This window comes from Bos taurus, chromosome 28 (assembly GCF_002263795.3).
Source record: "Bos taurus isolate L1 Dominette 01449 registration number 42190680 breed Hereford chromosome 28, ARS-UCD2.0, whole genome shotgun sequence".
Taxonomy (NCBI): Eukaryota; Metazoa; Chordata; class Mammalia; order Artiodactyla; family Bovidae; genus Bos; species Bos taurus.
Genome location: NC_037355.1, coordinates 39,347,820 through 39,373,866, shown reverse-complemented (window position 1 = coordinate 39,373,866; position 26,047 = coordinate 39,347,820). Strand labels below are relative to the sequence as shown.

The 26,047-nt window shown below is 37.6% G+C and overlaps 1 protein-coding gene across 10 annotated transcripts in view; it reads right to left on the bottom strand.

Annotated features, from left to right (window-relative positions):
* The window catches only part of CCSER2 (coiled-coil serine rich protein 2), a 154,849-nt gene that overhangs the window by 52,726 nt on the left and 76,076 nt on the right, over positions 1-26,047 (bottom strand). For 9 of the 10 annotated variants that reach the window (XR_240518.5, XM_005226522.5, XM_003587997.6 and 6 more), the window contains one exon: positions 14,697-14,892. The exons of the other annotated variant lie outside the window; for it this stretch is intronic. Coding sequence is in view for 8 of the 9 variants with exons in the window: in XM_005226522.5 (XP_005226579.1) it covers positions 14,697-14,892 (196 nt within the window). In the remaining variant the exon portion in view is untranslated. The remainder of the gene's footprint in view (positions 1-14,696; positions 14,893-26,047) is intronic. 10 annotated transcript variants of the gene reach the window in all.

Below are 26,047 nucleotides of genomic sequence, written 5' to 3'. Positions count from 1 at the left end.
GTCACTTGTATGTAGGATCTAAAAAAAAAACAAAAAAAACTATACAAATGAACTTACCTACAAAACAGAAAGAGACTCACAGACTTAGAGAATGAACCTATGGTTGCCTGTACACACTGCTACATTTAAAATGCATAACCAACTATATACAATGGATAACCTACTGCACAGCACGTGGAACTCTGGTTATGTGGCAGCCTGGATGGGAGAGGAGTCTGGGGGAGAATGGATACATGTATATGGATGGCTGAGTCCCTCCACTGTTCATCTCAAACTACCACAACAATATAAATCAGCTATACCCCAATACAAAATGTTTTAAAAGTTAAAAAAAAAACAAGGCCAGTCCTATATATAAGTATATATTTGAGAAAAGAGGAACTATAAAACGATTTATTTTCCAACATCTACAATACCTTCCTGGCCACTGCAAAGCAGGAACCACAAGGAATAGGAGACAACACAAGCTCACACCGCTTTGCCTTGGACATGGATTTAGTTGTGGGAAGTGTGCAGTAGAACAGGAACTTTCACTGTAGAGGAATAAAAAGGCAAGCCCATAGAAATAGAAAATACCAGGATGTCATGAAGAAAGTAACTCTAGAAAATTGTATATAAACTTCTAGGTTCACCACTCTTGAGTATCACACTTGCTTGGATCTGATCCTAAGAAGCATTTCAAAGACTCTGAGAAATAAACCAAGACCACATTGCCCAGGTTCCAAGCTGCCCACTGGAAGGTGTACACTCAAAACAGACCTGGCAGGCATGGCAAAGGCTTTGGAAACAACTGACATTACAACCACAACCCAAAGGTGGCTAATCAGAACTTGCTGTGTGATCCCAACCAAATAATCTATCTGCTTAAAAGGAAAAAAAAAACAACATTCTCCATAAACTTTAAACAATATTAAGTGTCTCATAATACAACATTTAAGTGTCTAAGATTTACTCCAAAACTACTCAATGTACAAAGAAAGAAAACCTCAAGACACACAGAAAAAGACAATTAACATCAATGACAAAATTAAAAAGTTAAAATTAAATAACAAAAAAAATTAAAATTAACTACAAGAGATTTTAATAGAGCTATTATAAAAATTCTCCAAAAGGGTGAACTCTTAAAGGGAACAGAAAGAGAAAGTCTCAGCAAAGACGTAACACACAAAGTGGAAAATGACAGTGTCAGAACTGCAAAGATTCAACACCCAAAAATGTTTAATGCACTAGATGCATTAAATACTAGATGCACTAAACACTATGGTACTTAGATGGACTAAATACAGTACCAGCATTTGAGTTACACATTGAACATAAAGATAGATCAACAGAAATCCAATCTGAACAATAAAGACAAAAAAAGATGGGGGAGGGGTAAAAAAGAGCTTGGTGCAGGAGTTATAGGACAACAACAAGAGATCTAATATTTATATCACTCAAGTCATAGAAGGTAGGGCTCGGGGCAAAAATTTTTGAAGAAATAATGGATAAATACACTTCATATCTGGTGAAAGACATGAACCTACATATTTGAATAGTTCAATTTAAAAGAATAGAAAATAGAATGTGCTCTCTGAACATAATGGAATGTTAACTAGAAAGTCAAAACCAGAAAAATAGTCTTCAAACAGAAAGTAACAAGATACTTCCTTGATCCATGGGTCAAAAGAAGTACCAAGGTAAATAAGAAAATATTTTGAGTTGAAAGGAAAATGAAACCACGTATCAAAATCTGTGGACCGCAATCAAAGCAGTGCTTAGAAGGAAAAATTATTGTACCAGATACTTATATTAAAGCAAAGTTGTCAAATCCATAACTGGAGCGAAATAAAGCCAGCACAAACAGAAAGATGAAAATAATAGAGTATGGAAATTAATGAAATTGAAAATCAAGAAACATAAATCAGTGAAGCCAATTTAAAACATGCAGGGGGAAAGAAGAAATCAATGAAGCCAAAGCAGGTTTTTTGACAACTGCAAACCATCACCAAAACAGGCAAAAGGCATTTATAAAGTGACTGCTTTTAACAAGAGCAACAACAAAAATGATGATGTGAAAATCTAGGGTTTTTAACTGACTTCATTAACTCAAATTTTAAATACTTGCCCAAAAAGTACATTCAATTTTTCAATATCCATTTATCTCATCATTTACATAACTGATAAAAAACATATATAAAGAACTATTAATAATCAAAAATAAAACAAAAATTTTGTTAGAAAAAAAATAGACACTTCACAAAAGAAGATATACAATTGGAAAATAAGCATAAGAAAAGATGCTAAATGTCATTAGTCATTAGGCAAATGCAAATTAAAACCAGAGTGAGATACCAATGCATAACTATGGGAAGGGCTTTTGAAAAATATTGACAATATCAAGTGTGGACCAGGATGCAGAACACTTGGAACTCTCATTAATCGTGGTAGGAATACAAAATCAAATAACCACTTTGGAAAACAGCTTGCTGATTTCTCAAGAAGTTAGATATATACTTATCAACCAGCATTCCCATGCCCAGGTAAGAAATTAAAACATCCTCACATGAAAATCTGTGCACGAATGTTTATAGTAGCTTTATTCATAATTGCCAAAAACTGGGAAAAGACACAAATATCCTTCAACTGCTAAACAGATAAACAGACTATGACATATGTATACAGTGTAATACTACCAAGAAGGGCAATGCCAAAGATTCTTCAAACTACCATACAACTCACAGGCTCACTTCACACACACACACTGCTAGGCTTCAACAGTACATAAACCTAGAACTTCCAGATGTACAAGCTGGATTTAGAAAAGGCAGAGGAACCAGAGATCAAATTGCCAACATCTGCTGGATAACAGAAAAAGCAAGAGAATTCCAGAAAAAAAATCTACTTCTGTTTCATTGACTACACTCAAGCCTTTGACTGTGTGGATCACAATAAACCGTGGAAAATTCTTAAAGAGATGGGACTAGCAGACCACCTTACTTGCTTGCTGAGAAGTCTGTATGCAGGTCAAGAAGCCACAGTTAGAACCGGACATGGAACAACGGACTGGTTCAAAATGGGAAAGGAGTACATCAAGGCTATATGTTGATGCCTTGCTTATTTAACTTATATGCAGAGTACATCATGTGAAAACATTGGGCTGGATGAACCACAAGCTGGAATCAAGACTGCCGGGAGAAATATCAATAACCTCAGATATGCAGATGACACCACCCTTATGGCACACAGTGAAGAGGAACTAAAGAGCCTCTTGATGAAAGTTGAAAGAGGAGAGTGAAAAAACTGGCTTAAAACTCAACATTCCAAAAACTAAGATCATGGCATACAGTCCCATCACTTCATGGCAAATAGATGGGGAAGAAAATGGAAACAGTGACAGACTTTGTTTTCTCGAGCTCTAACATCACTGCAGACAGTGACTGCAGCCATGAAATTAGAAGATGCTCGCTCCTTGGAAGAAAAGCTATGACAAGTCCAGATAGTGTATTAAGAAGCAGAGACATCACTTTATCAACAAAGGCCCATATAGTCACAGTTATGATTTCTCCAGTAGTCATGTAAGGATGTGAGAGTTGGACCATAAAGAAGGCTGACTGCCAAGAATGCTTTCCAACTGTGGTGTTTGAAAGAGAAGACTCTTGAGGGTCCCTTGGACTGCAGGAGATCAATCCAGTCAACCTTAAAGAAAATCAACCCTGAATATTCACTGAATGGTGTTGAAGCTGAAGCTCCAATTCTTTGGCCACTTGATACAAACAGCTGAGTCAGTGAGTAAGACCCTGATGCTGGGAAAGATTAAGGGCATGAAGAGTGGGGGTGACAGAAGCCGGAGATAATGGAGGGTAGGGAAGCTAGGCGAGCTGCAATCCACAGGGTCGGAAAGAGTCGGACACGACTGAGTGACTGAACAACAAATATAACATCAATTTTGCCTCTTATCTAAAAGGGTTAAAACATATTTACTATATGGCCAAAGGAAAAGTTTTCAAAAGTTTCCAAAGTTTTGCTTTAGGACACAAAGGAAATATCAATACCTTCCAAAGAATTTATATCCTATAGACATTATTCTTTACTATTAATGTTTTAAGATTTGTTGTTGTTTAATTGCTAAGTCAAGTCTGACTCTTTGCAACCCCATAGACTGTAGCCCGCCAAGCTCCTCTGTCCATGTGATTTCCCAGGCAAGAATACTAGAGTGGGTTGCCATTTCCTTCTCCAAGGGATATTCCCAGCCCAGGGACTGATCCCATTAGCTCCTGCATTGCAGGCATGTTGTTTTTTTTTTTTTTTACTGCTGAGCCACCAGATTAGAAATTAATTAGAAAAGAAGTCCTGTATACCAAACCTGCATTTTTGAAAATTAAAAAAAATTCTTCTAAATAAAATAAATTTATAGCACGGCCCAAGACAACTAGGATTCATTAATGTTTAAAGTTATCGGTATATTGCTAAGAGATGGGCACAACTGAGCAACTGAACAACCACATGTCTCAAACGCATGTCTTAGAGCCTTCCAATTTTTATCAGGCTAATGTTATAGATTCAAGGGATCAAAGAAGGAAAGGCTATTATTTCCATCAAAGCACAAGAGTTTAAAGATCATGAACATAATCTCCAATTCTATCTATAATAAAACCACATACCCTCCAAATAACTTTGACACTAAATAATAGTAGTACTGTCTATAAAACCTTGACTTAGATGAAAAGTATTCAGGCCAAAATTAGGAAACATTTTGAGACAAGTCTTTTTAAGCTTTGGGGATGGGGGGAGGGAATCATAAAATGTACAGAAAACATTCTCTTTTTAAAAATCACTGAATAACAACCATGGATGCAATGTTCATGCTTCATATTATACATACTAGGGCCGTGCTCAGTCACTTCAGTCACGTCTGACTCTTTGTGACCCCATGGACTATAACCCTCCAGGCTCCCCTGTCAATAGGATTTCAGGCAAAAATACTGGCGTGGGTTGCCATTTTCTCCTCCAGGGGATCTTCCTGACCCAGGGATCAAACCCATGTCTCTTATGTCTCCTGAACTGGCAGGCAGGTTCTTTACCACTAGCACCACCTAAGGAGCTAGCGTTTCTTGACCAGTGTTGGGCACTGTTCTAAGCATTTGGAATAAACATATTTAATAAATGCATAGATGCAAAAACATAAAAACTGTAACACATCACTGCACAAAAGTAAACAATTCATAGTTAACTGATTATCCAAGTATTCTGGCTGCTTTACTAAGTGAAGTGTTTCAGCAGTTTCTGTGGGTTCTAGTTAGGATTTTTTTTTAAGTCTTAATTGACTTTGTTACAATATTGCTTGCACTTTATATTTTGGGTTTTTGGCCATGAGGCATGTGAGATCTTAGTTCCCTAACCAAGAATGGAACCCACGACCCCTACATTGGAAGACAAAGTCTTAACCACTAGACCACCAAGGAAGTCCTAGTTAGGATTTCTGAGCTCTGAATGCAATTAACCTTAAGTTGATTAACTCTTATGTCATTAGTATTTTACTAAAGATTCAAAAAGACAGGCACACCTTCCTCTGTTCTAAGAGGAAGACTTCCACCATCTTCCATTTTTCTTTTTCAGCAAAGCATAAAGGAAAACTTTTGTTCTAATATTTAAACTCTTCACATATTAACATGTAGGAAACCCTGTAACAAATTCCATCTTACCCAGGTGGGTCTTCCATTAGTTTCCAAAAATTGTGATCTTCCTATCAGTTCCAAGGCGGCTGCAATGGACATGGACACTTGAAATGAACTAACCAAAAGCCTGGCAGCACTGACCAATCTCTGCTGACAAGCAGCATCAGTGATGTCAACAAAGCTCCCTTGTGTTTCTGATATGCTACAACACAATCACAAGAGGCATCCTAGGAAAAGGAGTGGAGGAAGGGGAGAGATTTTTTTCATTTTCTTTTCATAAGTCACTTTTTTAAATAGCAGAGGTAAATGGACGAACATCGTATCATATCACACAAACTGCAGAATGTGCGCTAAGATAAATTTTTGAGTAATACTGTAATTCACCTATGGGATTTAAAATCTAATGATTCAAACTATATTTGGAAAGATTATAAAAATATAATCATAAAGCCTGATTTTCAATAAGAGTTTAAGAAATGAGTTGATCCTCACAGGTGCTTGGGGCAAAGACATTTTCAAAACAAAAATTTTACTGACATTTAAATTGACTAGAACATTGTTATATATGGCTAAAATCTGTAATATTCTAAGCAAACCTTATTTATAAATTTCATTATAAATTTCAATAATAAACCTTTTTATTAAACCTAAGTGTTTAACTTGTACATATAGATATCTTTTTCTATAGGTTTATTTTGCCATTAAAAAATACTAGTTGTAGATTTCTTCTAATTTTTCTACATTTAAAAAAATATTTAACTCTTCAAACCATCTGAGTTTGCTGGCTTCCCTGGTAGCTCACCTGGTAAAGAATCTGCCTGCAAAGCAAGAGACCCCAGCTCAATTCATGGGTTGGGATGATTCCCTGGAGAAGGGATAGGTTACCCACTCCAGCGTTCTTGGGCTTCCCTGGTAGCTCAGACTATAAAGAATATGCCTACAATGTGGGAGACCTGGGTTCGATGCCTGGGTTAGGAAGATCCCCTGGAGGTGGGCATGGCAACCCATTCCAGTATTCTTGCCTGGAGAATTCGCATGGACAGAGGAGCCTGGTGGGCTTCAGTCCACAGGGTCGCAAAGATTTGGATGCAAATGAGCGACTAAGCACAGCATAGTTTCTATAGTATTCTACTTTATTAGGAAAAATAATTACAATGAACAAAATTTATTTCAAAATCTACTAACCAGCTGTGACATATAGTTTTAAGAACAATGCACTAGACACAGGACAAGAATTACATCTTCCTTCTTTTTATCTTCATTACCAGCACAATCCTTGAAACTCAACAAGTGCTTTATAAAGTATACTGAATGATGAAATAACAATCAGTGGATTCTAAAGTAAACAGAATTAGCTTTTTAGGCAGCTACATAAAATTATAAGCAATGCAAGTAATTAAAAATCCTTGACCTTCACATTTTTATCATTATTGATGTTGCTACTGTCAGTATTACAACAGCTAACATTATTAACTACTTTCTATGCATCAGACACTATGCTTAGCACTTGACTAAATTTCCTCATGTTTTCTTTACAACAGTCCTGAAACAGGAGCTATTATCATTTCTACTTCTGTTATAAGGAAATCTAGGCATAGGAAGTTTAAGTAATTTAACTTATCCAAGATCACACAACAGACAAGTGGAAAAAATATCCTGAATTCAAATTCTAATTTTTGAATACATCTGTTATTATTAACTTTCATCATTATTCTAGAAATTTAATATTATCTCAATTAACCCACAACTAAAAACAATTCAAATGTCTATCAACAAGTAAATGGATGAAAATAAAACTGTGGTATACACACACACATAATGGAATGTTATCCAACAATAAAAACTAATATACTGAAACTCACAAACACAGATGATTATCAAAATCATTATGGTGAGTGAAAAAAATCCAGCAACAAAAAAGAACACACTGTATAGTTTAGAGGAAGACAAAATTTTCAGATGAAATTCTAGAAAGGACAAAACCTTAGTAACAGAAAGCAGGGCAATAGCTGCTGCGCCAGGTTTGAGAGAAGACCGCCTATGAAGGGACGTGAGAGAATTGTAGCAGCAACAGAAATGTCCTATATCTGGATTGTTGTGGTAGAGGTCACACAGGTGTATATATTCATCAAAACTCAAATTATATACTTAAAATAGGCACAATCATTTGAATGCAAATTTTACCTTGATAAAGTCAATCATTTTTTAAAAATTAGCTTCTTTTTCCTCCTCACTTTCCTTTATCTTCCTGAATGAGGCAAAAGTAAATAAATAAATAAGTCTCCAACCAAAAAGGACAGCCCAGCACAGGGTTTCAGAATCTAAGGAGGTTGAAAAACAGGTCCCTGACAGTGGCCAGCTTACCAAGGCATGTCAGAGCTTAAAAGACTGAAAAGGGCATACACAGAGGGGATGGGAGAATAATTTGATACAAGAGTCAAATCTGAACAGAAAGAGGAGGATATATGTACAGTCTGGTGTGGGCTGTAAGTCTAAGCAGAGTGGCGTGGAGTGGGCACACTCCCCCAGGAGGGCCTTTAGAGAGCTACAAGAGCTCAAGTCTCATGAAGAGGGCATCTCTGCAGGAAAAGGCCCAGTGTCAGGTGTCAGACTCAAGTAGGGTTAAGAAGGCACCCAAGTGCAGGCATCAACTGACAACTGTAGTGTCAAGCCCAAGCAGAGTGAGGTGGCATCCACAGGAAGAGGAGACTGGTGTGGTGTGTCAGAATCCATGAGACTGACAAGGAGTCAGAGCCCAAGTAGGGTGAGGAAGGTACACACAGGAGAGCAGCCAGGCACGGAGATTCAGAATCTTAGAGAGGTGAGGAGGTCAAGTGTATAGGAGAGGCGGTGAGAAGCTGATTACAGTCAGGAGAATTGGTTAAAAGAGTAAATATATTATGGTCATCAAAGTGAAAAGAAAACTGAGGAAGTACCACAGTTTGAAGAAATCTACAAAAACATGATCAGAGAAGGCAATGGCACCCCACTCCAGTACTCTTGCCTGGAAAATCCCATGGACGGAGGAGCCTGGTGGGCTGCAGTCTATGGGGTCGCTAAGAGTCGGGCAGACTGAGCGACTTCACTTTCCCTTTTCACTTTCATGCACTGGAAAAGGAAATGGCAACCCATTCCAGTGTTCTTGCCTGGAGAATCCCAGGGACGGAGGAGCCTGGTGGGCTACCATCTATGGGGTTGCACAGAGTCGGACACGACTGAAGCGACTTAGCAGCACAAAAACATGATAATTTTTAAAAGCAACGTATGATGGTAAACCAGATCTTTCTGTTATAAAGAATACTACATCAAGACAGATAGGGAAACAGTGGAAACAGTGGCTGACTTTATTTTTATGGGCTCCAAAATCACTGCAGATGGTGACTGCCGCCATGAAATTAAAAGACGCTTACTCCTTGGAAGGAAAGTTATGACCAACCTAGACAGCATATTAAAAAGCAGATACATTATTTTGTCAACAGTGGTCACGTATGGATGTGAGAGTTGGACTATAAAGAAAGCTGAGCGCTGAAAAATTGATGCTTTTGAACTGTGGTGGTGTTGGAGAAGACTCCTGAGAGTCCCTTGGACTGCAAGGAGATCCAACCAGTCCATCCTAAAGGAGATCAGTCCTGGGTGTTCATTGATAGGACTGATGTGGAAGCCAAAACTCCAATACTTTGGCCATCTGATGCGAAGAGCTGACTCAGTTGAAAAGACCCTGATGCTGGGAAAGATTTAAGGTGGGAGGAGAAGGGGACGACAGAGGATGAGATGGTTTGATGGCATGACTGACACAATGGACATGGGTTTGGGTGGTCTCCGGGAGTTGGTGATGGACAGGGAGGCCTGGCATGCTAAAGTTCATGGGGTCACAAAGAGTCAGACACGACTGAGCGACTGAACTGAACTGAACCCCAAGACACATGGCAAAATCTGAACAGGCTCTGAGGATTAAATGGTAGTAATGTGTCAATACTTCAAATTTTCCTGATTTTGAAATGCAGAATAAAGCCACAATTAAACATCACTAGAGTCCCATCACATGACAAAAATTAAGAAGTCTGATAATACCAAGTGCTGCTCAGATGTAGAGCAATGCAAAAAAAGTATTTACTACTTGAAAAGAATGAAACAGATTGAACAATTTGGGGAAATAGCTTCATATTTCTAGAATATTTCTATGCTCAAACAGATTGAACAATTTGGGGAAACAGCTTCATATTTCTGGAATATTTCTATGCCCCATGACAGAGAAATTCCACTCCTAGTTAGTTATTCCAGACGAATTTTCACACATGTATACCAGGAATACTTCATGTCATTTGTCATAGCAAAAAAAAAAAAAACCTGAAAAAAACCAAAATGGACATCAATAGTAAAATGGAGAAAGAAACTGTTTAGAATTGGAGACTAAAAAATGAAAATTAATGAAGCAGAACTAAATATAAATATCAAAGAACCTTAAATAAAATGCTGAATGGAAGAAGCAATTCACAGAGTAATACTTACAGTATAATTTCATTTATACAAAGTTCTAAAAGACAAAAGTAGTATATTTACAGGGACACAGACAGTGAAAGTGTTAGTCACTCAGTCATGTCGGACTCTGTGACCCCAGAACTGTAGCCTGCCAGGTTCCTCTGTCCATAATTCTCCAGGCCAAGAATACTGGAGTGAGTTGCCATTCCCTTCTCTATGGGATCTTCCCGACCCAGAAAACGAACCTGGGTCTCCTGCATTGCAGGCAGATGCTTTACCATCTGAGCCAACAAAGATGGTCAAAAATTAACAGAAAAAGAAACAAGGGAAGTACTAGATTCTGGAAAGGGAAGATACTGCAATGAAGAATGAACACTTCTTACTGTCTCATTCCTTAACCTGGATGGTGAGTATACAACCGTGTAATGTTATTCATTAAAGGGTACCCTTATGCTGTATACGCTCCTTTTATGTATATTTCATGAACTTAGTTTTCCTGTTATGATGAAAAAAGTCTGGGGATAGAGAAGCTTGAGTTCCCTGACTTTTCTGTGGTTCTCTGCCACCACGTGGCAATCATTCAGCAGCTCCTCAACTCTTAGTGCACTCACAGAGGAAGCTGCTGCTGTAAACAGTCCATCCACCTGGCACTGCATCCATGTATCCATTCCCCCCCACACAGAGACAGCGAGAGAGAGAGGAACAAAGAGAGAGACAGAGACCGACAGACAAGAGAATTATGTGAGAGACACACTACTGGCTTTATTCTCAACACTGGAGCTGAGAGGAAACAACAAAACAAAACATTTGTATGGCATACCTGATAGTTCATAAAACACTCAGGCTCGTGCCAGGGAGACGGTATGAATCATCAGGATCAAATAGCTAGACAGGTATGAATCATCAGGATCAAATATTTTGTAATCCCAAAGAAAAATATCAAAGAGATACCATCATGTACTTTTCACTACTCCACATTTTTCATTTCTCACTCCAAGGTCAAAACAGATGCTGAATGTGATAATATGATAAAAGCAAACAGGGAAAATAATGAACTAAGAGTGAAGAAAACGGATGAGCAAAACCACTCATGCTCATGTGGGTTAGAAATATGAGAATTAACTGGAAGTCTGCATAAGGCAAGAGTAGATTCTCAGTCTTCTACCTCTATTCCAAGAAGGGAAAAAAGCAGAAGTTTCTTCTCTGGAGAAACAGTAACAACCTGAGAAGGCAAAACACGCCGCTTAGCTGAGCACTGAGGCCCCACACCGCTTAGCTGAGCACTGAGGCCCACTGATATCCACATGTCACTGTAAGGTGGAGCCGACAGCTGGCAAGGCCAACCCATGTGTGAAGAGTCCTGATCAACTTGTTACCCTTTAATCTTAAATAGTAATAAACAACAGACTCATTAGATATCTGAAGAAATATTCCAAAAGAAAGAGAAACTAAAACATAAAAAACAAAATGACCATTTATAAAGAGATAATAATGTAGGGAACTTGAGAAATCTTAACAAAACACAATAGAAACAAGCTACTTAATATATTTACTAACAAAATAAGACAAAATAAGAACTGAATCATATGAAAAATGAAAGGCTATAATAAAGAGCTCTTAGAAACTGAAAATACAACTGCCAAGATAAGTAATTCAACAGAAATAGGGGGCTGGAATATGAAGGTGAGGAAATACACCAGAAAACATAGTCAAACTCAAAGAAAAGGAAAATATGAAAGAAAAAAAGACTGAAAACTTAACTCATAAGTTCTAGTTTGGACTACCAAGAATTCCAGAAAGATACACTCAGACACCCAGAGAAAACAGAATAAATAAAATATCATAGAAATGACTTAAGGAAATTTCACACTACATGAATCTTCATAAAACTCAGCGATTACCCATCATTAAGTGGAATACGAACAAGTACAACAAAATCTGAATCCCAGGACATCACGGAAACTGCAGAATGCCAGAAATAAGAGGCTAAAAATCTCCCCGAGAGATTAAAAACAGACAAAACACAAAGTAAGATGGATTAGAATGTAGTATACTTTTCTCAGTGGCTAAACTGGATGCTAGAAAAGTGACTTCAAATTTCTAAGGAAAAACTTCTATACCAGCCAAAGTATCCCTGCCAAAGTATTACTATAAACTAAATATGAGAGTAGATAAGAGATTTCAATGACATATCAGCTAGAAAAAAAGTACCATCCATTTGCCCTCTCTTAGGAAGTAAATTAAGGATATATTCCTGCTAAATATGAGAGCAAACTAAGAAAAAAGAAGATAAATTATCCAAGAAATAACAATCTCAATCCCAGAAGATGATGAAAGAAATCTGTGTATGATAATTTTAAAGACACTTAGTAACCTGTTCAGATTACAAAAGGCTGGCTCAAGTGGGGAGAAGGACAGAAATATTGCTTTTTTCATTAAGCTTCTGGATACTATGTGATTTTTTTAAAACCATGTACACGTATCACACTGAAGTTTTTATAATTACTAAAAGGGACAAATTAAGAGGCTGTTATACAAAATACTGGACTAATTCAGCTTTTTAACTTCTATCAGCATTTTGGGAAATGTTAAAGATATCCTAAACAGATTCTGCAATTTTCTTCTCATAATTTTGTTTTCACTGCATAAACAAAGGATGAAGTCAATTTGAAATCTTTAGAAGATTTTTTGATCAGGAGCTTCAGAGACATTGGAAAGAAAAGGTAGAAGAGGTGAGAAGTAGCTGAAATGTGTTAAATATGTATTTGGAGTTAGCTAGCTTTACCCTGTTTTGTGTCTGGGTGTATCTCGTAGTTACAGTTCGGAGAAGGCAATGGCAACCCACTCCAGTACTCTTGCCTGGAAAATCCCATGGACAGAGGAGCCTGGTGGGCTGCAGTCCATGGGGTCGCTAGGAGTCGGACATGACTGAGCGACTTCACTTTCACTTTTCACTTTCATGCACTGGAGAAGGAAATGGCAACCAACTCCAGTGTTCTTGCCTGGAGAATCCCAGGGACGGAGGAGCCTGGTAGGCTGCTGTCTGTGGGCTTGCACAGAGTCAGACATGACTGAAGTGACTTAGCAGTAGCAGTTACAGTTATACTAAGGTATAAACTCTGTGTCTGGGTATTTGAATCACTGAATCTCTTTCTGCCTCGAGAGAAATCTAAGAATCTCAGATCCGAAAAGGATTCTCCACTTTCTTGCTCCTGGCCTTATACAGACAGGTGTCTTTTAAGACGGCAGTCAAATATCAGGGCTTCCCTAGTGGTCCAGTGGTTAAGAATCCTCCTGCAAAAGCAGGGGACATGGTTTCGATCCCTGCTGCAGGGAGATCTCACAGGCGGCAGAGCAACTAAGCCTGTGCACCACAACTACTGAGCCAGTGCTCTTGACCCTGTGAGCCTAGAGCCTGCGCTCCACAGCGAGAGAAGCCACCGCAACGAGAAGCCCGTGCACCACAATGGAGAGGAGCGCCCCCCTTGCCACAACTACAGAAAGTCCATGCATAGCAACGAAAAGCCGAAAATACATGAATAAATCTTTTTTAAAAGGGGGACTATTCAAAATACTCAAATAATCTATAAGAATAGAGAAGAGCAGTCCAGCAAAGCCATAACTGAGTAATATAAAACCATTCACAGTAGTTGTAGTTACTAACAGAGGAGCCACATTTCATTTCAAATAGCCTTTACTGAGCGTTTATCTCAACGGCCTCCAAATGGTTTGGATGGCCACCAGAAATTCTAAGACGTGGTCCCTGCTCATAACAAGCTAGAACATACAATCCTGAGGACAGTAACTCAAAAAGTAAGTTATGCAGAGAATCCAGACTGTTCTTCCTCAACCATAATTTTAAGTTAAACTTGCCCAGTCTACAAAACACAAATATAGATTTAAAACTAAAGATATTCCTGACTTAAAGTTAGTATTTTATTCCTTAGTTTTTTTATTTACATTGGAAATGTATATGTTAACTTTTCAAATCAAGAAAATACTACTGAATCAGAAGTCAGCTTCTACTATCAGCTCACCATGTGGACAAGCACATCACTGCTCTGAATCCACGTTTTCTCCAAAAAAATGAGAAGACTGGGAAAGTTTAAACTTGAAGGTTTCAAACCAAAGTGGGGTTATGTGACTATGATTATATAAAATGCTGTTTCTTATTTCTCACTTAGCTGAAATCATAGTTGCAGCCGCTGATGACTGAACACCTACTATGTTTCAGGTATTAAATCACTCAATTTGTAACCATGAACTCTAGCTCTCTTAAGAACCTTACAACATAGGTACTATGAAAATGAGGAAACAGAAGCAGAGAGCTCACCAAATATTATATAGCTCATAAATGTTGATGACTTTACAGAGACCGTCATGCAAAACCTCAAGTGTTTTTGCTCTCAGAAGAGTTTCTGTTAGGTACTATTTACGACCATTATTTCTCCACAAATCTAAATAGTCATTAGAAACTCAACTTTACTTTAAAAACAAAGTAAAGTCAATCTATTTACCATTGAAAATGTCAAGCATTGGAAATGTTCCCTACGTACTAACCTGGCGCAGCAGCCGCTTCAGCCTGAGTAACTGAGTTTTCACAGCAGTGCAATCCTGAACCATATGCCGAAGGGTCATCTCGTCCAGTATCACCGTATTTTCTGGTACATCTACAAACATCTTCTGAGCCTGGAAAAAGGGGGTCCCTCCATAGCTTTCAAAATGACCCAAAGGAGATTCTCTATAGGGAGAGCCTCTGGAAGGGCAGGGGAAGAAGTTGGAAGGAAAAGATATACAATATAATTTCAGAAAGTAATAAAGATTATGAAATTATTACAGTGATTATTACAAATCATTTATTATCACAGAGCCTTTTGACTTTTACTCATCTCAGATAGTGAATTTGTTTTCACTGAAAATTTCAATCAATTCTAGTTGTCATTAACACAGTTATCATCTGCACTCCCTCCTTTTGTGTATTTTACACATTGATTAAGTAAAGATTACTTAGGAACTAGAGTAGAAAACCTCTGGGGAAAGGCCTTGCCTGGAAAAAATTATATTTATTTTACTTTTCTGCACTGATTGATCTTTAGCTTTTAATTTTAGTTACTCTCTTAAATGTCATATCTTTTTTTAGCTATTACCCTCATTAATTCCCAGTTTAGATGTACCTATTTCTGGGAAGTTCCAGCAGATAGTTAAGACAAATATAGTGTTATTCTTCTTTTGTTTTTACATTGCTGATAAACCATCTTTTCCAGTAAAGATTAAACAAGGTTTTACAAAAGTCTTAAACACACCACATATTTCCTAATCTTAAACTATCTTAAAAAATACCTGCTCTTTTTTAAAATTTTTTTAAAAAAATTTTAAAGTTTCCTTTGTTCCACACAATAACACACATGTTGAATAAGAGGAAATAAAAACTAGGGGTAATGTGTTTCATGGACATGAAAAACACAATGTTTTAACCAGCAGTCAAAGCTATGGCAATCTAAAAATTACTACATTCACATTACACATAATCCCAGTTAGTTTTTAATATAAGAACTTGTGATATATGTAAAATTTCAATATTTAAAATAGTACACTAAAAAAGCATTCTCTCCAATATAACATCTACATTAACATATCAGGATTAAAGTTAAATTCATGGATGCATTAAATTTCAAAAGTAGAAATACATTTTCTAATAAATTTTCTAGGTTTTAACAAATATTCCCAAATCTCTAAATTCTGAAATATTCAATATGAGCCTGGTTTTCATAAGGTAATTATTCTTCTCTGAAGCCACTTCTCATACTTGATTTCAGGCCTGATTTTTCTTTCAACCCAAGAAAGAGATTTTTAAGAACATTTAAATAGCTGATCCACAGATAAGACCCTAATTTGTTCACATTTAACTATTTTATCTTTGTTGATTCAAAATATAGTTGAATTATTAAATTTTAAATACTGATAATTATTACTATGACTTTACCATCCGTAACTGAATAGACAAGATATATACAGAGTGATGAAAAATTTTTCAAGTAGTAAGACAAAAAGAATCACCTGGCAAATGAATAGTAGAGACAAGAGTTATGTTTTTGGAGAAAAAGCTGACATAATTTGGGAAATTTTTTTGAATAGGAAAGAACTTGGGATGAACTATAAAGTACAAGGTTTGAGTTGGGCAGAAATGCAAGGTGAAAGCTTTCTAGAAAAAGAAAATAAAAAGAAATGGCACAAAAGTGCGTGTTTTTCAGGGACAAGAAGACTCTCATAAATGGCTTAAGGGACCACACACAGCCTGAATCCAATTCATTCTTCTACTTCATCCCTCAGTAAACCTGCCTCCCTCAGATCAACTTTTTAATCCATAGCCAATTACCAGAGACTGCCAAAGCATGAATCAGGAATGGAATAATGGCTTATATTAGATTTAGGCATAAATATGAACCACATGTAAGGAACTGATGAATTAAAAACATTTCGAAGGAAGGGTCAAAAGGTCTTGATCACTAACTGAATATGGGGACAAAGAACTGGCACCTAGAGAAGCCAAAATAGTGTAAAAGACACAGCTTCAGCCTAGAACTTAAGTTGTTATGTTGGCTGATAGTAACTAGCTATTGAAAATACTCAATATCTTTGGGCCATAGAGTCTCTCAGTGCTGTCCAGCGCCTACCAAATAAAGTTCATATGCCTTAAGTTGCATTTCTAATACTTCCACCATGAAACCAAAAACTAAACTTGTATCTCATCCAAGTCTTAATGCCCTTCAACTAGATAAAACTGTTTTATGATCCATAACTTATTTTATAGCATAAATGAAAGAAACCTACATACATGTCACCTCTGATTATAAGCCCTTTGAAAACAAGGATTTATTCATTTTTACATTAGCCAATTAATGCAGATTATCTGAGTTCAAATCTCAGCTCTGTCACTCACTAGCTATATAACACAAAGGGCAAGTTACTTTATGCTTCATTTTCCTGACTTATAAAATGAGAATAAGAGTATCTCACTTGATTGGTAAAAGGATTAAATGAGGCAATAATATACGCTAAAGTGCTTGGAATGGTGCTTGATATATAATAATTGTTAGGCAAAAACCAATTACTGATGTATTACTACTATTATTACTATCAATAATTTCTAACTTCTTTATATTGAATATTTTTTCTAACACAAATGTCAACAGAACACTATAATGCCATATACCCTTCTCCTAGATTACCCAATTGATAAATCCTGACACAATGCTCTATTAATATGGGTGTAAACTGTTACTAAACCGTATGACAGTAAGCTGGAAATAACATAACATCTCAATGAGGGCCATTTGAAGGTTGCTGGGGGAAAAAATGAATATAATTGAGAAGGTACAAAGACAGAAGAAGAAAAAACTGAAACAGAATGCAAATATATGAGAGGCTATTTTCAGAAAATAAAAAGAGACTGTTTAAAACAGAAGGAAAAAACAAGATAATGAAGATTTTGAGATTTCACATTCTGAGAATACGATGCAGTCCACAAAGGAAAATCTCAATCTTTAAAAAAGAATGAGAGGTAAAAACATGAGCCAAAGAGGACTGAACAAAATACCTACGTTAGCTTGACAGTCATAGATTTGTACTTCTGTACAAATTTTAACAATCACTGACTTCTAGAAGAGAAATTAGGTCATGAAAGCAGCAGAAGACTTCAAGCTACTTTGGAGAAAACACTGGAAGGTGAGCAGTGTGTTTGCAAAGGCAGAACCTATGTGGTCAATCCCAGGCCAAACAGGCTGGTGGATATGAAGAACTGAACCAATACAGGTATGGATGAAGGTAAAAATTACCTCAGTGGTTAAGAAGCATAAGAATGAAATGCTCACTATCATCAGTATCATTCTATAAGTACAGCCAATAAAATCAACAACAACCAAAAAAAAGGATCACAATAACTATAAAAAGGAATCTGCAAGAAATAAGCTTTTTCAAAACCAATTTAAATTTAAACCATATACAAGAGCAGCACCTGATATTCAATCCACACATCAAATAATCCCCTGGCTGCATAATCACTTATTGCAATTTCAAAGTAATCTCCCCAAATTATATGGCTCTATCCATACATTTACATTCTTCTCCACTTCTATCAGAGCTTCTTTATGACTAAGATATGTGATTTTTATGTGAAACTGAAGATTTGTGATTCATAGGTTAGAATGGTGAGTGGAGATACTCTGTGTGAGAGAGAGAGAGAGAGAGAAAGAGAGAAAGAGAGAGATTTGGGGATTTTGCTTTCTCACTTATCTCCTAATTTCAATCACAGTTTGACTTCACAAAACCTTTAGCTTTTTTTCCACTATTAATAAAAATGGTATATTAAAAGTTAAACACATATATTTTTAACATCATGGTTATCTATTCTTTAATGCTAGACTCAATATAATCTCAATTAAAATGCAAATAAGATATTATGTGGATATTACCAGAGTGATTTTCAAGTTTATATGAACAGGCAAAGACCCAGAATAACCAATACAATACTGAAGAAGAAGAAAGTCAGAACACTGATACTGTCTTACAGACTTTCTGTATCAACTGACAGTAATCAAGACTGTGGTAGAGATGAAAAAATTAATGGAACAGAAGAGAGGGTCCAAAAATTCACCCATACATACAGTCAACTGATCCGTGGTAAGCAACAGAGTTCCAGAAAAACATCTACTTCTGCTTTATTGACTACACCAAAGCCTTTGACTGTGTGGATCACAATAAACTGTGGAAAGTTCTGAAAGAGATGGGAATACCAGACCACCTGACTTGCCTACTGAGAAATCTGTTATGTTGTCAAGAAGCAACAGTTAAAACTGGCCATGGAACAACGGACTGGTTCCAAATTGGGGAAGGAATACATCAAGGCTATATTTTGTCACCCTATTTATTTAACTTATATGCAGAGTACATCATGTGAAATGCCAGGCTGGACGAAGCACAGCATATCAAGACTGGCATATCAAGATTGCTGGGAGAAATATCAATAACCTCAGATATGCAAATGACACCACCCTTATGGCAGAAAACAAAGAACTAAAGAGCCCCTTGATGAAGGTGAAAGAGGAGAGGGGAAAAGTTGGCCTAAAGCTCAACATTCAGAAAACTATGATCATGGCATCTGGTCCCATCACTTCATGGCAAATAGATGGGAAAACAATGGAAACAGTGAGAGACTTTATTTTGGGGGATTCCTAAATCACTGCAGATGGTGACTGCAGCCATGAAATTAAAAGATATTTGCTCCTTGGAAAAAAAGCTACGACCAACCTAAATAGAACATTAAAAAGCAGAGACATTACATTGAAAAAGCAGAGACATTACGTTGCTGACAAAGGTTCATATAGTCAGTTATGGTTTTTCCAGTAGTCATGTATAGATGTGAGAGCTGGACTATAAAGAAAGCTGAGCACCGAAGAAATGATACTTTTGAACTGTGATGTTGGAGAAGACTCTTGAGAGTCCCTTCGGCTGCAAGGAGATTAAACCAGTTAATCCTAAAGGAAATTAGTCCTGAATAATCATTGGAAGGACTGATGTTGAAGCTGAAGCTCCAATACTTTGGCCACCTGATGTGAAGAACTGACTCACTGGAAAAGACCCTGATGCTGGGAAAGACTGAAGGCAGAAGAAGGGAACGACAGAGGATGAGATGGTTGGATGGCATCACCAACATGATGGACATGAGTTTGAGCAGGCTCTGGGAGTTGGTGATGGACAAGGAAGCCTGGCGTGCTGCAGTCCATAGGGTCACAAAGAGTCGGACATGACTGAGCAACTGAATTGAACTGAACTGATCCTTGGTAAAGGAGCAATGGCAATTCAAAGGAGAGAGGACAGTCTTTTCAACAAATAGTACTGAAACAATTAGACATTTATACACCAAAAAAAAACACCTTGCACACCTTTCACAAAAATTAACTGAACACTGACTGGTCAATGATCTAAATGTAAAATGCAAAACTACAAAGTAACAATGAAAATTTAGGTGACTTTGGCAATATGTTTTTGGCTATGACACAAAAAGTACAACCCATGAAAGAAAAGACTGACAAGTTGTCCTGCATAAAATTAAAAATATATGCTCTGTGAAAAATATCATTATGAAAATGAAAATTCAAAACACAGACTGGAGAAAATATTTGTAATAAATGTATCTGACAAAGGATTGGTATCTAAAATACATAAAGAACTCCTAAAGGTCAACAAGAAAACAGATAACCCAATTTTAAGAATAAGCAAAAGACCTAAACAGACATCTCACTAAGACAAAACACAGATATAGCCAATAAGGATATGAAAAAAGGCCCCAAATCATACCATTAGAGAAGTGCAAATTAAAACAACAATGACATGCCACTGAACACATATCAGAATGATCAAAATCCACAACACCACATGCTGACAAGGGTATGAATCCATAGGCGCTCCTGCTCATTGCTGGAAGAAAAGTAAATGTACAGCCGGTGGCAATTTCTTACCAAACTAAACATATATCCACGTGTGCATTCATGCTAAGTTGCTTCAGTTGAGTCCAACTCAGTGGGACCCTACAGACTGCAGCCTGCCAGGCTCCTCTGTCTGTGGGATTCTCCAGGCCAGAATACTGGAGTGGACTGCCATGCCCTCCCCTCCAGGGCATGTAAACCTACAACTGCTCTAAAAAATAAAGGCCATTAATTTTTTTTTTTGAACAGTCATGACAAAAGGAAAAGAAGGAAGTACTTACAGAATGGCAGAATCAAAGATCTCCAAAAATCCACTCCTACATAAAAACTCTAAGAGTGTGTGTATTAGTCGGTCAGTCGTGTACAACTCTCTGCGAGTCCATGGACTGTAGCCCTCCAGGCTTCTCTGTCCATGGAATTCTCCAGGCAAGACTACTGGAGTGAGTCGACATGCCCTTCTCCAGGGGATCTTCCCAACCCAGGGATCGAGCACAGGTCTCCCACATTGCGGGCAGATTCTTTACCATTTGAGCTATCCAGAATACTGGCAAATTTGGCAAAATCAACTCTTTAACAACTCTGCTGCTGCTGCTAAGTCGCTTCAGTCATGTCCGACTCTGTGCAACCCCATAGACAGCAGCCCACCAGGCTCGCCTGTCCCTGGGATTCTCCAGGCAAGAACACTGGAGTGGGTTGCCATTTCTTTCTCCAATGCATGAAAGTGAAAGTGAAGTCGCTTAGTCCTTAGTCTTAGCGACCCCATGGACTGAAGCCTACCAGGCTCCTCCATCCATGGGATTTTCCAGGCAAGAGTACTGGAGTAGGGTGCCATTGCCTTCTCCGAACTTTAGAAACAACCAAATCAACTCTGGAATTAACAACTAAAAAGCACTTACTGAAGAAAACCAACTGACTTTCATGAGAACAAACTCTGTGACATTTAATTTATTCTATTTCCTTGTCTATCTTCCTAGCTCTGTGGCAGCTTGAAAAACAACAGCTTTACAAGTGCAGTAGCTGTGACATTCAGCAATCTCTAAGGGTGAGATGGGAGGTAAACTCGGATTGGAACTCTCCAAGCAACACCATTTCCAGAGAAGTGTTACTATTTGACCTAAACGGCACCTCCCTAGAAAAGGTCCATTCTCAGCAGTTGTTTTATTTGAGCTGATTCAGAGCTCCCTCAGTGGGAACGGCCTTAACTCCAATATGTTTTAAGAGAAAAGAGAAGAAAATTAGTGACAATGGTTTAAAAATCTCAGCTACCTGAGATGGCAATACCAGTTGGGACAAAGAAGAAAGTGAAAAATTTTAAAGGAAAACCTGAGGAATCACATGTCCACAGGAAGCTTTGGAAAGCCCTAACATACTCCTGGGCACAGAGAAGGCCATACACGTGTGGAAGTCAAGGAAATACCTACGAAGGTCTTACTCCCTCACCTTTGGCTGATGTTGAGCCTCTGAGCAAACAGGATGAGAGCTAAGGCAGTACTGCAAACTGCTTATCATGTTGTTGAAGGTATCCCTGAATACACACACAAACACACACAGACACACACACAGCCCCTTGGAAAAGGCTGGGAAACTTACTGGTGCAAGACATTTAAGGAAACTTCTTTCTAATCATTAATTCCCAAATGTGATAAACTAAAAGACACATGATATTCAAACCAACAAAAGCCAAATAAAAAGTAAGAATCCTGAACACAACAAGAAAAAAAGTCCTTTTATTGTGTTAGAAGACATGCTCAATAAGATTAACAGCTGATTTTTCAACAGAAAGCATAGGAGTTATAAAAGAGAGACTGTTAACCAAGAATCCTATATGCAGCAAAACTATCCTTTAAAATTAAAGACAAACTAAAACATCCCCAGATAACAACCTAAGAGAATTTGTTGCCATCAAACCTTCCCTACATGATATACTTAAGCTGGAGACTTTAATGTTTCCTCCTCATTAACAGATAAAACAACTAAGAAGGTCACCAAAGAAACAGAAGACGTGAACAACGCTACAAACTAAGAAAAACAGACATCCACAGAACATCTAAGAGATTAAATCAGTAATCAAAACACTCACTGCAAAAAAAAGTCCCAGGCCCAAATAACCTCAACAGCTAATTCTACAAAACATTAAATGAAGAGTTAACAAAACTCCTTCACAAACTCTTCCAAAAATAGAAATGAGAGAAACACTTCCCAATTCAATCTGTGTGATAATATCAAAAACCCAAAAAAATCTCAAGAAAACTATGAATATTTGTTATGAATGTATATAGAAAATCCTCAACAAAATACTTAGCAAGCTGAATCTAGCAACATCTAAAAGGATATCATGACCAAGTAAGATTTACTTGAGAAATGTTAATAAGTTAGTACATCTGAAAAATCAATCAAAGGCATATATCACATTAACAGCATGAAAGGAAAAATAATTATATCAATAGACACAGCAGTAGCATTTGACAAAATCGAATACCCTTTCATGATTAAAAAAACCCTCAACAAAATATGAACAGAAGGGAACTTCCTCAATCTGATAAGGACCATCTATGAAAACCCACAGTGAACATCATATTTAACAGTAAAAGATTAAACGCTTTGATCCTACGATCAGAAACAAGACACAGATGACTGCTCTTATCACTCAACTTGTACTAGAGGTACCAGCCACAGCAATCATGTGGGGCCAGGGAAGGGAGTATCCAGACTGGAAAGAAAAACGTAAAACTATCTGTATTCTCAGATGACAGATTTTTACACATTAATTTAAGAGGAACTAGGAAGCCAGAAGTTTAAATGAATCACGTACAGGAAAGCTACATTTAGAGTTGTAGCAAAACTTACAATGCAGGGGGAAGTGAGCCTGGGGCCAAGATTTTTGTGAGCTAGGGAATGGGACCCTTAAGGAGAAGCTGATCAAGACAAATGCCCTCCCTAAGTGGCAAAGGAAAGAGGTTTAAGAACATTTCATTCAGAAGTTAAGATGAGGAATGAAGACAAAACCTCACCCCTAAAGAGAACAGTTCTAGAGTGACTGAAAAATAAGAATCCTTCATCTAAGAATGCTACTGAGGAATGCTACACTCAGGGAAAAGTTACAATCAGCAAAATGTAGGGGAAGAGGTCAAGGATGTTAAGATGTAAGAGAATTTCACTTGGCTAGTAACACTGTAGGGGAAAGGGGAGGTCTGGAGAGAAAAAAAGGACTAACAGGTTAGGTTAGGTGAAAAGAGAATGCAGTACTGACAAAAACACAGAAAAGGTAGATGAGTGATTCTGAACCACCAGTCCCCTGAGTTACAGATACGACATAATCCTATAATTAATTATGACAACAATGAGAATTAAAGGACAGACAAGAAAGGGAACCAGCAACATTTAAGAAGTCAAAGAATGGGAAGAGGAACTTTTATACATGTTATATAGTAAAAGGCCCTGGGGTTAGCACATCCAAATCTTTTAAAATCAAGGTATAGAAAGAAAATAATAGTTCTAATGTTGGCTGGAGTAAGGCTTATCTTGGATGAGGTTTTTCTCTCTACCACCCACACCGTAACTGGCTCTAGGAAATCTAAGAGTCCTAAACCTCACACAGCTACCCAAAAGCCTGAGGGGATCAATAAATCAGCTGGTTAACTTATAACTAGTCACAAGAAACCAGTGTGTGTCAGTTCATTTGTTGGGAAGTTCTGCCCTGAGTCAAATCAGCAACCATCAACAGCATTATGCATTTCTCTCTCCTCATTCAGACTCACGAGTGTGGATGACCCACAAATCACTAGTACCTCAAAGTTCACTGCATAGAAGGGATCTGTTGTCGTGTGATTTGGGAAATGGCTACATATTTTTCTTCACCGCTTTTTGCAACATCACAGAACTATCATTATATATTAAACGTGCTGGAGTCTACTATTAAAAAAAATCTTCATTTAACTTGTCCTTCCTATAGTCATCTGATCAAAGGTTTTCTTTTCTACACCTATTGACATCCAGGAATACAGTTTCTGAAAAATGTTTAACTTTTCTGACAGATAAATAATCAGTCACAGCTTGATCATTCCCAAGGACAGAGATTGCTATATCCAGGTAATTCATTCCATTTTGGACATTCTTATTAACAGTCTCACAAAGTTGAAACTTGTCACCCTTTATCTTAAAAGGCATGGATAGTTTTTGCTATCTATAGTTAGAGATCACATTTATTGACGCCTCCAAATGACCTACCAATTCAGCTATGAACCTAAGAGTAGCTCTCTGAAAACGCCATAGTGTTTCATACATGGCTTTGTACACACTATTTTTTCCACCTGAATACTCATCCTTATATAGAAACTGCATGCGTGCATGTAAGTCGCTTCAGTCGTGTCTGACTCTTTGCAATCCTATGGACGGCAGCCCACCAGGCTCCCCCGTCCCTGGGATTCTCCAGGCAGGAACATGGGAGTGGGTTGCCATTTCCTTCTCCAATGCATGAAAGTAAAAAGGGAAAGTGAAGTCACTCAGTTGTGTCCGACTCTTATCGACCTCATGGACTGCAACCTACCAGGCTCCGCCGTCCATGGGATTTTCCAGGCAACAGTACTGAAGTAGGGTGTCACTGCCTTCTCCGAGCACCACCTGGGAAGCCCCTATATAGAAACTCATCCTCTGCAATTGCTACAGTCAAGTTATCAGTTCAACAGTAACTTTCTTGATACACCACTATCCTAAGCAAAAAATTGCATGCTCCTGGAATCCTGTACACATCACTTCAAGGCACTTATCATCATTACACTGTACTACCGCATTATAACTATCTACACACCTCTCTCTCCCATATCTAAACACCCTGGCAGCAGGAAATATTTACTACTCATCTTTTTATGGGATGGAAAAGGCACAAAAATCTTCTACCAACCTGATAACTGCAATGATTCCAACTAAGCTCACACACTGCACAATTTGTTTTATCCTTCTCCAAACAATGCTCCAAGAAGCTATTACCAATCTATAGCTTTCACCTCTCACACCATCTCCAAATTCATTCCAGCTTAAGAGTTTAGAACTCAACATACAGGTTCTCAATAAATACCTGTTAAATGGTTGAATAAATCTTACCTTGTACACAAGGTTCACATTTTAGGTAGGCTTCTAAATTTTCTTAAGTTAGCCTTAAATTGACCTTCTTACAAACCAACCATCAAAGATGAAGGAAGCATCATCATCATTATTAGCAATGAAGACTATCTTTACATCAGATGCTGGTCTGATAGTACCAACTCTCTCATGTCCATTACTTATCAAAAGTCCAGATATAAGGAACAGAACAGCCAAAATAATGTCTGGGAGGATATGTCCTACGTATATTCTTCCAGACACTCTATAAATTTCATCCTGGCATTAGACTTTATCAACAGAAGGAACTTTAGTTGTAGAACTCCAATG